The sequence below is a fragment of the Xyrauchen texanus genome, chromosome 36, assembly GCF_025860055.1.
Source record: "Xyrauchen texanus isolate HMW12.3.18 chromosome 36, RBS_HiC_50CHRs, whole genome shotgun sequence".
Taxonomy (NCBI): domain Eukaryota; kingdom Metazoa; phylum Chordata; class Actinopteri; order Cypriniformes; family Catostomidae; genus Xyrauchen; species Xyrauchen texanus.
Window position 1 is genome coordinate 17,918,355 of NC_068311.1, and position 14,127 is coordinate 17,932,481.

A 14,127-nucleotide genomic window follows, 5' to 3' on the forward strand; every position below is an offset into this window, starting at 1 on the left:
GGTCAATGTGATTCGCTCTCGGTGGAACGCGTGGTGAGTTGTGCGTGGATGCTGCGGTGGATGGTGTTATGCCTCCACATGCGCTATGTCTCTGTGGTAATGCGCTCAACAAGCCATGTGATAAGATGCGCGGATTGATGGTCTCAGACGCAGAGGCAACTGAGATTTGACCTCCACCACCTGGATTGAAGTGAGTCACTATACCACCACGAGGACTTGGGCATTCCAAATTGGTGAGAAAAAGGGGAGAATAAATAAATAAAAATTATCACACACATTTAAAACTACACTTCTCTTTCCACTGCCCCTCCCCGAGAGCCCTCCAAGAAGGCCAAGTAGCATTTTTTTTTATTAATTTAATGTACATTTTGAAGTCTTCTACATGATCTTTCAGACCAACACTATACAATCTAGAGGGGGTCCAATATATCGATGTAAAATCTTAAATTCGCACCCTTGCATCTCTAGATGTAAATGTTTTTTTTTTAATCCTTGCCCACACTCCCTCCTCCAATACCAAGTTTATATCTCTCTCCCATAATCTCTTGAGAGAAGCCGAAGCTCCATCCCCAGACTCTGAGTTAGCAGGGAGTAGGGTTGCAACAGTATGAAATTTTCACGGTATGATAACAGAATTATAATAATAAATCGAATTATAAACATGATAAAAAATAGCATGTAACTGTAACTAAAGCATGTTAGTTTATATGTTAAATTAACTACTAAATGAAAAATAACATCAGCTGTGTGAGCTTTTGAAGTAATGTCATATGATTATTAACAGTTAACATATACTGTAGGTGCGCAACAGTGAGGCCAGACTGCTCTTGTCTGTCCCTATAACTCAGTGGCTCTCAACTGATTTTGCTTCAGGACGCAGATTTTACATTGGACATCAAGTGGCGACCTGCCATAGATTAAACATAACCTGTATTTAATACAGTGGGTACGGAAAGTATTCAGACCCCATTACATTTTTCACTCTTTGTTATATTGCAGCCATTTGCTAAAATCATTTAAGTTCATTTTTTTTCCTCATTATTGTACACACAGCACCCCATATTGACAGAAAAACACAGAATTGTTGACATTTTTGCACATTTATTAGAAAAGAAAAACTGAAATATCACATGGTCCTAAGTATTCAGACCCTTTGCTGTGACACTCATATATTTAACTCAGGTGCTGTCCATTTCTTCTGATCATCCTTGAGATGGTTCTACACCTTCAATTGAGTCCAGCTGTGTTTGATTATACTGATTGGACTTGATTAGGAAAGCCACACACCTGTCTATATAAGACCTTACAGCTCACAGTGCATATCAGAGCAAATGAGAATCATGAGGTCAAAGGAACTGCCTGAAGAGCTCAGAGACAGAATTGTGGCAAGGCACAGATCTGGCCAAGGTTACAAAAAAATTCCTGCTGTTCATAAGAGCACAGTGGCCTCCATAATCCTTAAATGGAAGACGTTTGGGACGACCAGAACCCTTCCTAGAGCTGGCCGTCCGGCCAATCTGAGCTATCGGGGGAGAAGAGCCTTGGTGAGAGAGGTAAAGAAGAACCCAAAGATCACTGTGGCTGAGCTCCAGAGATGCAGTCGGGAGATGGGAGAAAGTTGTAGTAAGTCAACCATCACTGCAGCCATCCACCAGTCGGGGCTTTATGGCAGAGTGGCCCGACAGAAGCCTCTCCTCAGTGCAAGACACATGAAAGCCTGCATGGAGTTTGCTAAAAAAACACCTGAAGGACTCCAAGATGGTGGTAAATAAGATTCTCTGGTCTGATGAGACCAAGATAGAACTTTTTGGCCTTAATTCTAAGCGGTATGTGTGGAGAAAACCAGGCACTGCTCATCACCTGTCCAATACAGTCTCAAAAGTGAAGCATGGTGGTGGCAGCATCATGCTGTGGGGGTGTTTTTCAGCTGCAGGGACAGGACGACTGGTTGCAATCGAGGGAAAGATGAATGTGGCCAAGTACAGGGATATCCTGGACGAAAACCTTCTCCAGAGTGCTCTGGACCTCAGACTGGGCGAAGGTTCACCTTCCAACAAGACAATGACCCTAAGCACACCGCTAAAATAACGAAGGAGTGGCTTCACAACAACTCCGTGACTGTTCTTGAATGGCCCAGCCAGAGCCCTGACTTAAACCCAATTGAGCATCTCTGGAGAGACCTGAAAATGGCTGTCCACCAACGTTTACCATCCAACCTGACAGAACTGGAGAGGATCTGCAAGGAGGAATGGCAGAGGATACCCAAATCCAGATGTGAAAAACTTGTTGCATCTTTCCCAAAAAGACTCATGGCTGTATTAGATCAAAAGGGTGCTTCTACTAAATACTGAACAAAGGGTCTGAATACTTAGGACCATGTGATATTTCAGTTTTTCTTTTTTAATAAATGTGCAAAAATGTCAACAATTCTGTGTTTTTCTGTCAATATGGGGTGCTGTGTGTACAATAATGAGGAAAAAAATGAACTTAAATGATTTTAGCAAATGGCTGCAATATAACAAAGAGTGAAAAATTTAAGGGGGTCTGAATACTTTCCGTACCCACTGTATATCTTGGGTTGCATTTCCTTTTATGTTGCACAGTTTTGTTCATGGTTTTCCAGTACAAGGACATGCATCAAGTGACTATTTTTGTTGTTGATGTCAACGTTTGACTTTCAACACACAACTGAATAACACAGACTGCATGACTATGATAAATGAATATTGCAAGAGATGGATTAACATACAGGCACAAAGGGATTTCAACATTTCTAAATTGCACAAATAATAAATACATATACATATTTGTCTCTGGCTTGCTTTTGCTCGCATGTCAATGATTACTCCTCCATGTGTCAATGATGCCGAGATCTACTTTTATATTTAATTTAATCAATGAGAAGGTATACCTGCAAAATTCGTAGCACCAAACATCAAAAGTAGCCTCAAGAACGGACACAGAGTAGCCGTATAACACTTTTCCTTGAGCAGAATATTGCACTACAGATCGCTAAATTTGTTCAAAGCGCACTCACGTGCATGGTTGCCAGATTGCACAAAATAAGTATTACATTAGGCAGAATCTTTCCAATTTGCGAAGTATAAATCTCAAACTGGGGATGTTGCGTCTCTTATCTGGCAACCATGAGCATGTTATACGCTTGTGGAGACGCGTTACGTCCCAATGCAAGTTAACTGAAATATCCAATGAAAAATAAAAGCGCTTTTACGATAAATGAGCCGCGGGACACATTAAACCATGTGGAGGGCCTGATCCAGTCCGCGGGCTGTAAATTGCCCATGTCTGCTTTAGCTGTTTCGAGATTATCATTAAATCTGCCTCAGCAGTCCTAAATAGTCTATCACTTGGGCGGCCGCTGAAATATCTTCAATGGGAGAACCATGGCATTGCTCTTTCCCTGCTGTCCGAGACCCAGTCCGAATAAACCAGTTGAGAAACACTGCTTTAACTCACACACACACATGCACTCATGTCAGACCCCCTCGCCTTGCTTCGCTCTGACATTTTCTCCGCTGCATTTGTGTGTGTGTGTGCGACGCAAGTTAACGAGTCTGACAGGCAGACAAGGAGGACAGGAGATGTGCAAGCGCATGTGAGATTCTCTGTCCGGTTGCATTTTTTCCTCAATACTGTAGATAAGAAAATGTACATGGTATGATAACCGTCAATATTCAAACAGTGGTATACCGTGAAACCGGTATACCGCTGCAACCCTAGCAGGGAGTAATATACTGATGCCTCATGACCTTTTCCAAAAGCAGTAATCACCACTGCCAGAGTATAGTGTACTGCCAAATATAGTACAGAACAGGTGGTGCAGCTGTAAATACCTAAAGAACTCTCATATTGGTCACCGAGCATATTAACCTCCCTCTTAATACACTCTGTCCAGAAGTGTAATCTGGGAGATTTACCATTCCAAATGAAGGACTTTGCTATGCTATCAAATTGCTTGAAATAACAGAGGGAGACATTTATAGGGAGAGATTGTTGCAGGTAGCTGAATTTTGGAATACAATTCATTTTAATAACATTAACCTTCCCAATCATAGATAAATGTAATGAAGCCCACCTGCCCACATCACTCAAAAAACATAATTAACTCTTCTAAATCACACAAATTTGCTGGTAATAAAATACACAAATAATAATGCCCTGTTTGGGCCTCATCCGGCTCGTCCTTATCCCTCTCTTCATCTGATTAGCCTGATTAGGGGTCTGGCATGTGTAGTCACGGCCCGACCTCGCCCTCCTCCTCGTCACACTGTACATTTCCAAAATCTTAAGACATTCTACAATATCAAACTTCTTTTCGGCATTAAGTGAGATGGCATCAACTGGAGTCTGATCATTTGCAACTGACCACATCATATTGATGAAAGGCCTAATGTTACCAGAAGAGCTACGGCCCCGAATAAACCCCACCTGATCTATATGTATAAGAGATGTCATATCTTAATAGGTTAGCCAAACTTTTTGACTATTTTAACTTCTAGCTGGATCAGGGAAATTGGACCGTAACCCTTTCACTTGCTTGGATCTTTGTCCTTTTTAAGAATCGGATTGATCCGGGCTTGTCATGGTTGGCAGAAGCTTTCCATTCTTTAATGATTCCATATAAACTTCTAGCAAGAGTGGAGCCAGTTCTGTAGCATAAGATCTAAAAAATTAAGCGGCAAAGCCATCTGGCCCCGGAGCCTTGCCTGTAGGCAAGGCCTTAATTACCTCACCAAGCTCCTCCAAGGTTATCTCAGAATCAAGATAATTATTTGCTCAGCTGACAATTATGAAGTTCTAATGGTTCCACAAAGTTTCTAATATCTTTACATTTATAGTACATTTATGCATTTGGCAGGTGCTTTTATCCAAAGCGACTTCCAGTGCACTTATTACAGGGACAGTTCCCCTAGAGCAACCTGGAGCTAAGTGCTTTGCTCAAGGACACAATGGTGGTGGCTGTGGGGATCGAACCAGCAATCTTCTGGTTACCAGTTATATATCATCTTCAGTAGATGAAGATGTGGAACTATAAAGATCAAGATAGAATTCTTTAAAAGCTTTATTAATATCAGTGGCCGCGGTAAATATTTCACCACTAGCGGATTTCACTGAGGGAATGGTAGAAAAACTCTGTTTTATATATATATATATATATATATATATATATATATATATATATATATATATATATATATATATATTGGAGGAAGCTTCCCTGCTTTCTACCCCAACTCGGAGTATGACGTCTCTGAATAGCCAAAACTCGCGCCTGACTGAGGAAGAATTACAAAGCTCACAGTCCAGATGCACTCTTAACTTTCCAAACAGCTTCAGGTGATGTACATCACAAAGTACAAGGGAATTATACAAAAATACAGAAGCACTCTCGTTGTGGAATAAGTGGAGTCTGAGCTCTTAAATGCATCTTAAATGCATTTTTAATGCATTATAGCTTTATTAAAGTTCAAATAATACAGAAGCAGATCATGTAATTAACTACAAACTCAGACTCTGGCATTTCTCTGTGCGGTCAGTGCCTCATCTATGAGTTGCGCGAATGTCCCGATGTAAGGGTGAGAGATTGAAACTGCATCCGGCTGAGGCAAATTCTGTCGTGGAGATGCTTGTCCCTAGAGCTCGCACTTGCTAAAGCTAGATTATAAAGTGATGGTTCGCGACTTATTGAATCATAAAATATGTCACTGTGCATTTGTTATCGTGAAGACAATTGGCAATACGCAGCTTTATTAATAAGCGAGAGCTTGTTTTTTAACTCTTTGTGAGTTAAATATGGATTGAAGTGAACTAAAATATGAGATAGGGTTGTCTTCGCCCCTAAAACAAAGTACAATTTCTTTAGCAGCTATACTGCAGAATTTTATTTATTTATTTATTTATTTAAATTTTTTTAGAGATTGTTGAATATAATATAAATATATATATATATATATATATATATATATATATATATATATATATATATATATATATATATATATATATATATATATATATATCAAAAATCCTTTGTATATCACGTATATTTTGTCTTTACTGCACTTCATGAGGTATAACCAAGTGAAAAAAATACACTTATATTTAAGATACATCCTCTTAAAGCAAGACTAAATATCTTATAAGTAAATGTATCTTGTTTTAAGGATTTTTAGACAATTTTAAATGGAAAACAAGTATTTTTTTCCCCCTTTAATTCAGTGAATGTCATTTAGAGGTATCTTTTAAAAGATTTTTTTTTTTTCCTCTTTATTGTTAGTAAGCACTTTTAATACAACCTTATGAAACAATTAGTCAGAGCTCTAGATAAGGAGTCGGAAGCCTTCAAGTACCTTCAAGACTTCTTCCCTAAGCTGTCTGAAGCAAAGGTCAAAGCCAGTGGCTTTATCGGACAACAGATAAAGAAGGATTTTGGATTCATATGCTGTTTTCTTTTTTTTTTTTATGTGAACGAAAAGACACAAATTAACCCGTTTTATCATTGGAAATGGGTAAATTTCAAAATATCACTGTTCTGGTCTGTAACACTGTTAAAGGATGGGCAAGGAGGAGGCGAGAACCGGCTTGTCAACATAAATGGTAATTTAATTAAACTCCAACCAAAAGCACAAACATAAACACACACATGACGGACATGCCCGTAATTCTCTCTCTCTCGAACCATCGTCACCGGCTGCCTTTATCCCTTGCGCACCTCATCAGGCCGATTGGGGACCGGGCGCGCGATATTCCGTCCCGGCCCCGCCCCCCTCCGCTCCACATGGTCACAAGCATATTTTGTAGGGAATAATAGCCATTTTCTATTCTTTTGAGTGTGTGTTTTGAAAGTAGCGCTTGACCCCATCACGTCCTCAAAATTGTCTTTCTCAAGAATCACAATTTGTAACAGAAATATGTTTGCTTACTGTGATTATAGGGCTGTGTGTATACGTTTAGTATCATCGGCCACACACAAGTAGATCAATTATATCCTGTTCCGGAGAGGGAGTGCCAAGTTGCGGTGTGCTTGCCAGTTTATACCCTGTTCTTAAGCTAACTGTAGATGCCATGTTGAGCAAATTTCCCTGGTTTGTGACCATCTGCTTAGAACAGGACATAATGAGTTTATGTAAACAAATACACTGTTTGTGTACCTTTTATTTACAGGAACAGAGAGGTGACATAAAATTAGACTTTATGTGCTCCTGTTAAAAATATCCGTGTTGATTTTCTTTCCATCCTTCCATGGCTGTGGCTCAACTTATTTGATTGGAGTTTTTTTTAATCTGCCTGTTCACCACCAATTTATGTTATCACTTTCTGCCATAGGGATTTGAAAGACTCAAATTTACAAGTTGGTTTATTTTTCCTCTACAGACACATTTTGCCAGTGGTTTTGGGAGGCGGAAAAAATTATGCTTTTATGTCACACTCTCCACTTTCCCTCCTCCCCATCCTGCAATGGCAGCAGGTGCTCAGGCACCTTGGCCGAGGCGAGTGTCATTTTTGAGCCCAGTATCACCGCTCCCCCTCCATCTCAGCCGTCAGTATTGGTTGAGCAGCTCCGGTGCAATGGATAGTCAGAACTGGTTGTTTATATTAGCTTTTCATGTATGTTTGACCACTTTGCATTTTTATTATGCAGAATTTTCGCTCCATGTCTGTATGATCAGAATGTTACTCAGTCTGTGCACAGTTTTCCCTGCCCTCCTTCCTTTTCTCCTGTCTTGGGATGTTGTTTACATCTTGCAGTGTGCCTCACGCACACAGTGGAGGAGGATGTGTGTATGTGCAAGCACGTGGTTGAGTGCCTGAGGCAGAGTCGTGCTGTCATTGAGAGCTACTCATGGTGTCACACTGACTTTGAGCTCCACTGCTTACAGCTCTCTAGTACTCCATCACCTTCGGCTTAACAGTGGAGCTGCAGTGAAGTCATCGTTTCTCAGAGCTTTTATCACACAGAGCTGGAGTTAAAAAAACAATGTGATTAACAAAAGATATTTCAATGAATATTAAGTTTAAACATTATCTTTGGATTGTGTCTGTTATATCAGCCTAATCTAAATCAGGGGCTCATATTCGGTCATTTAATCACCCACATATTGTACCAAACGGGTATGACTTCTGTGTACTAAAGGAGATGTTTGGCAGATTGACAGAATCAGTCACCATTCACTTTCATTGAATGAAAAAGATGCAATGAAAGTGAATGGTGACTGAGAGGTGTTCTGTTATTTGTTATTAAGATGGGATGCTTTTTGGAGGTATATGTGTGCAGTGTCCAACAGCATCTGTTTTACAATCTAGACCGAAGGGAATTTAGCTGCTGCCCCACATGCTGCTATAAATAAAGATTATGGAATGAAACGCCCCCCCAAGGCTTGAAAATCAACACAATAGCTGTTTAAGGAAATCACAGACAGTTACTAATCTTTTGAAAGTAAATACAGAGTGAAATTGTGTCCGTGCTTGTTTAATCTAAAAAAGACCAGTTTTCTTTTTGTAATAGAATTAATATAGTAGTAACAGTGGTATAGCAAGTTGAAAACCATAAGCAAATGGTTAGAAATATGTATTTGTAAACTAGATGCCTGACATCACTTGCTCACTCTGTTCTGATGTTTAATGTGTGAGCGATCATAGTCACAGGGAAACATTATTCCATAACATCCAAAACATCTTTTGGAACTGGGCCTTGCACACAAGATCAGAGTGTGCCTTCTCCCAGTCTGTACCCTTGTGAGAACAACTTAATTCACACCAAGGACACTTCAGTGACTGAGACATTTTTATCACAACATGAAATGCAGTGCGTCCAGCTGCAGAGCAGATGGTAATTACAGTAATCATCTGCAGTGTAAGCCTGTTGAAAAATCTGATAAATGTGGGAAACGTGGCTGACTTAAAAGGAAATTAAGCATTTAAGTTGCCTCAAAAATGGATTTGGAATTATGGCTTACCTAAAATGTTGTGACTGAATTAGACCAGGAAGGCGAAAGCCCAAATAGCTCATGTAATCAGCATTCCTCACTGTATCCCTCTTGTCAGGTGTGAGATAAGCACCGGGCTATCATAAATGCCTGGAGCTTTATAAAATCCTATCATAGAACGTCTACAAAGCTTAGCCTGTTTGATTGATGGAGGTAGAGCAGTTGTCAGGTGATATGGCCATTGCAACAGATGTCCTGACAGTGAGATCATCGCTTATGTCATGCAGCCTAGCAATAGCAGATGCAAAGGATACCCAAGTGAAAATATGGTGGACTGGTCATCTTGGCAGGAGGTCCCAACAGTAGACAGCAGCACAGATGTGTTTTGTTACTTTCTCAAGTCCAATGTAGAACACTAAGTTGGTGCTTTTGAGTATTTTGGACATCTTCACTTATAATGTATTCCTCTTTTGTAAGTCGCTTGGATAAAAGCATCTGCCAAATGAATAAATGTAAATGTAACTAGTCTAATAGGCTACAGACAGTAATACAGAACTATTCAAGTGCAAGTGTAAATTGACAGTTTTATTTAGTGTACAAATAGTGTGGTGTTTGCACTCAGGAGTTGCTGGATTATTCAGTTCAGATGAACCGCCTCTTCATTCATTAGAGATACTGTTACAGAGCCTGATACCATTAGGGCAGATAAAAGGAGCATATTAAATGCATTTTTACATTTGTATTATAAGGGTTATATTAAGGATACATTAGAAGCTGTTTGGAACAGATGGAGGTTAAACAAATTAATGAAATGTGTTCCCAGAACTAGTGAATATGTAAACTAGTTATTAAGTTGATAATGAAAATTGACTGGATGGAAAAGTAACACCTTTTCTGTCAAATGAGCTTGCATCCATATATTTCGTATTGACAAAGTAGGGCTGTGCCTACACAAAGATACATTGATGTATTTGGATTATTTTTCTCATTAAATTCTATCAGTTTTTTTATATATTTTAATTTATTTTATTTATTTGTGCATTCATATTTCCAACAGTTTAATTAACAAAGGAGGTCATCTAAAACAGCAAACTCTGAAACCATAATTTCTCAGTGCAGTCAGATCTGTATCTATTAGGCACTATACTGGACAAAAATGAAGTGAACTGCAAAAGATGTTGAAACTGATCCCAAAGATTCACTTGCTCTTGCAGACATGCCAGGATTTTTTTTTTTTTGTTGCCATATTTGGTTTATTTTCAAATGCAATCCAGTCTTGATATTGTGATGCATCAAAATGTTCTGAATCATGACGTGAGGTAGTTGTCAAGACCCAGTTCTAGAACAAAGATGGAAATTTTTTTTTACTATAGAGCTCTGAGTAAATGTTAGGTAGATGGTATCAGAATGAGAATGGCTAACATTATGAGTGGCTTGCTGGCCTAAACATTTTCTTGATCATGAGCAGGTAATGTAACAATGGAGCTATGTGAGTCGACAAACAAAAGTTTGGTTTCACTGGGACAATTAAATTTTTTTAAAGAACATTCTTATGCTTGAATCATACACTGACTCCACCAATCTCCCAAGAGTTCATTAAACCTCTCTATTCATTTTTCATCTCTATAGGAAGAATTTGGAGGCTTTAGTACAGTCAGTGACAACGGAAGAATACACAGCCCAGGAAGGACATCAATAGGTAAAGTACCATTTACATTCTCTTGAAATCTTTAAATACATGTAGTATACCTATCTATCTCTAAAAATAGAGCTTTGCATGTTCTACCATTTTCTCAGGCCTTGATTGTGGAATGTTTTCTTTTTCTGTCAGGTCTTATCACACCAGAAAAAAAGCCCAGAGGACGTCCTCCCAGGGCTCTGGCTGTGCAGAAGTTTGCTGCAAATGTTGAGACAGCTCCTACAGAAAAGATAAAGCGACCACCAGGGAGGCCCCCTAGCTCTGGAGAAAAAAGAAGAGGCCGCCCTCCTGCTTCTGCTAGCCAAAGGAGCTGGCAACAGAGTGGACATGCACTGCCTGAAGATGGCAGGAACGCAGCACAAGAGAGCAGCTCCAGTGCTGCGCATCACAAGGACATTGTGGAGGTCAAAGACAAGAAGAAAAGACAAACTCTGATTGGGTCTGGGCAGCATCAGGGATCTGATGCAAAGCTTCACAAAACCAGTCGCGAATCCAAGGTGACCAAACTGAAACGACTGCGGGACATCAAACTGAGCCCACTGAAGTCTAAGCTGAAGGCCATTGTGAGGAAGGGTGTCCCAGTTCCTGTTGTGCAAAGACGGAGGCGGGGCAGGCCACCTTCTGCCGAGCGCCTTAAAGCTGAGGCTGCTGCCGCTGCTGCTCAGGCTGCTATTGCCTCCTCGATCCAGGAGTTGTCCTCTACAGCACCTGGGACTTGCAAACATAAGACCTTCATGGTTCATCGGGTACAAGATTTGGGTCCCAGCACTCCATGTGATCTCAAGCTCGGGGCCTCTCATCCTGCTGATGAAGGCACTAGCCCAGATCCCAATGATTCCCTTTCAACAGTGAATTCTGTAACCCCAACTAAACTTGGGAGGCCATTAGGATTACGTCAGAGCCCTCGACATATCAAGCCTGTGCGCGTTGTGCCTCCCTCCAAACGTACTGATGCCACTATTGCAAAGCAGCTGCTGCAGCGGGCAAAGAAGGGAGCTCAGAAAAAGAAACTATTAGAAAAAGAAGCTATAAGCACCCAGGCCACTACAGGTCTTGAAGGTGGGCGGCACAGGAGGCGAACGCAGATAACAAATATTAGGCAATTTATCATGCCTGTTGTGAGCACAGTGTCCTTGCGCATCATCAAGACTCCAAAGCGGTTCATTGAGGATGAGGCCACCTACAGCACTCCTCCACAACACATGAAAATTGCACGATTGGACTTGGCGGCATCTGCCTCAGCACCACAACCCATAGCCTTATCCTCCCCTGCTCTTCTTTCCACAGCTCTGGTCACAAGTGGAACTGCTACCACACCCGGGGCGGGACCCACTGTTGACACTCTCCCTTCCCCGCTGCCCCCTGTCCCAACACCTAGCATCACCGCTGTTGCAGCTAGTCTTCTTAACAGCAGCTGCAACAACAGCACTAGCAATGGGCGCTTCAGTAGCAGTGCAGCGTCCTGTGGCTCCAGCGCTGTTTCTCAGCATTCCTCTCAGCTCTCCTCTGGTGAATCATCTCGCTCCAGCAGCCCCAGCCTTGACGACTCCTCGTGTGATTCGCAGGTCTCTGAGGGCACTCAGGCTCTCTCAGAGCCTGATCTTTCCCCTGCCTCTCAGGGAGAGACGGAGGCCAGCATACACCACACCTCTCACCCACCATCTCCACCATCTGAGCCAGAACTAGACAATGCAGTTTTGTTGGAGCGTAGCAGGCGGGGTCGCAGAGGTCAGAGTCATAGAAGGGGGGCTTTAGTGGCACGTGGTAGGGGCAGCCTGATAAGTGGAAGGAAACAGGCCATCATCAGTCCAGCCACAGGGGTTTTAATGTCATCTTCTGTTTCACTGGCTGGATCTCAACAAGCCTCTTCCACAGCGTCCTCCTCCCCACCACCTCTTCTCAGCCCTCCTCCGCCTCCCCAGGCAGCTTCATCCAGTGCATCTGAGCATCACTTCCACTCTCCATGGATGATGCCTCATTCCATTGCCCCCTTCCTGCCCACCCCTTCGATGCTCTCTAGCTCTCTTGACAAACGGCGCTTTATACTACGGGAGCCCACATTCCGTTGGAAATCTTTATGTGCAGAAAATAAGTACTTCTCCTCTGCCAAGTATGCAAAGAAGGGCCTTATTCGCAAGCCCACTTTTGACAACTTTCGTCCTCCACCACTCACTGCTGAGGATGTGGGACTCATGCCTCCAGGGCCTGGTGGAGGTGGTGTCACACCAGGAGGATTCCCTATACCAGTTGGTGCAGCTAGGGCAGGTACCAGGCTTTTCTCCCCCATGCATCATCATCACCACCACCACAATCATCAGCATCCCACATCACGGTTGGATACTCCTCTCCAAAAGCGAAGCCCCCTACTTCGCCCCCCTCTCTTCACTCCAAGTGCGGCTCATTCCCGGATTTTTGAGTCAGTCACGCTCCCATCCTCCTCAGGGAGCAGCCCAGGCTCTCTGTCACCTCTTCAGGTCTCACCAACATCAAACAAAAAGAAGGGGTTGAGGTTCTTGCGTGGACAACCTAGGTCACCCTCCCACTCCATGACTACAAGGAGCAGTCAGTCAGCAGTTCAGATAGGAAAAAACAACCCTGAACAACACATGTTAAGCAGTTGTGTTCCCATAAGCGTGACTGGTAATTCCAGCCCTTTGCCTGGAGTTGCAGTCAGTCCAGTTGGTGCCAGTGCCTTAACAGCAACTTTCAGCAACTTCCCCTCAAGCTCCCATATGAGCCATGGTGTTTCTGATGGGCGACGAGCTGCTGGGGGTCTCTGTGTGAGTGGGAGTTCTGCTTCATCTTCACAGCTGTTCCCTCTTTTTACCTCCAGTCCACAAGCTTCAGGTGGGCTTACTGGAAAAGCAGGAATGGAACGGAGTGTTTCTGCTTCTAGAGACACAGGTCCAAAGGACAAGGCCCGGGAGAGGGAAAAGAGTAGGGAGCGTGAAAAGGAAAACAAAAGAGATGGAAGAAAGGATTGGGATAAAAGAGGGAAGAGCCTTCCATCAGAAGCTTCCCCCAATTCTACATCCAGCCTCTTTGCGGTGGAGGCGAGGGGCATTGAAGAAACTCTCACCCAGAAAAGAACTCATGGTCGAAAGAAGTCTGGCACGGTTGACTCTGGTGCGGAGGCCTCCCCAAGCGACTCAGTCGAGCAACCAGGTGGGGTCTTGTCATCCAAGGGTCGTCTGCCTAAAAAAGGCAGACCTTTAGAGAAGAGTATTGAAACTGAGGGAGTAGAGAAGGAGAAGGACAAGGAGAGGTTGAGTGCTCCTATCCTGGTGGGGCAGATGGGAAAACTCCCTGCCACCACATCACAGTACTCCAAGTTTGCTCGTGCAGATGAACAGCCAGTCACAGACAGGCGTGTTGCAGGACTGCTGAGAAAGGCAAAAGCTCAGCTCAATAAAATAGAAAAGAGAGGGTTACAACCTGGTAATCAGCCCAAATTGCAGGTATGCCCCTCTTAAAATGCCT

At 42.4% G+C, this 14,127-nt stretch overlaps 1 protein-coding gene across 1 annotated transcript in view; it reads left to right on the top strand.

The window, feature by feature from the left end:
• Nucleotides 1–14,127, top strand: part of LOC127629733 (histone-lysine N-methyltransferase 2A-like) — a 54,557-nt gene that overhangs the window by 15,426 nt on the left and 25,004 nt on the right. The window contains 2 exon segments of the mRNA XM_052106946.1: nucleotides 10,578–10,647; nucleotides 10,780–14,105. Coding sequence (XP_051962906.1) covers nucleotides 10,578–10,647; nucleotides 10,780–14,105 — 3,396 coding nt within the window.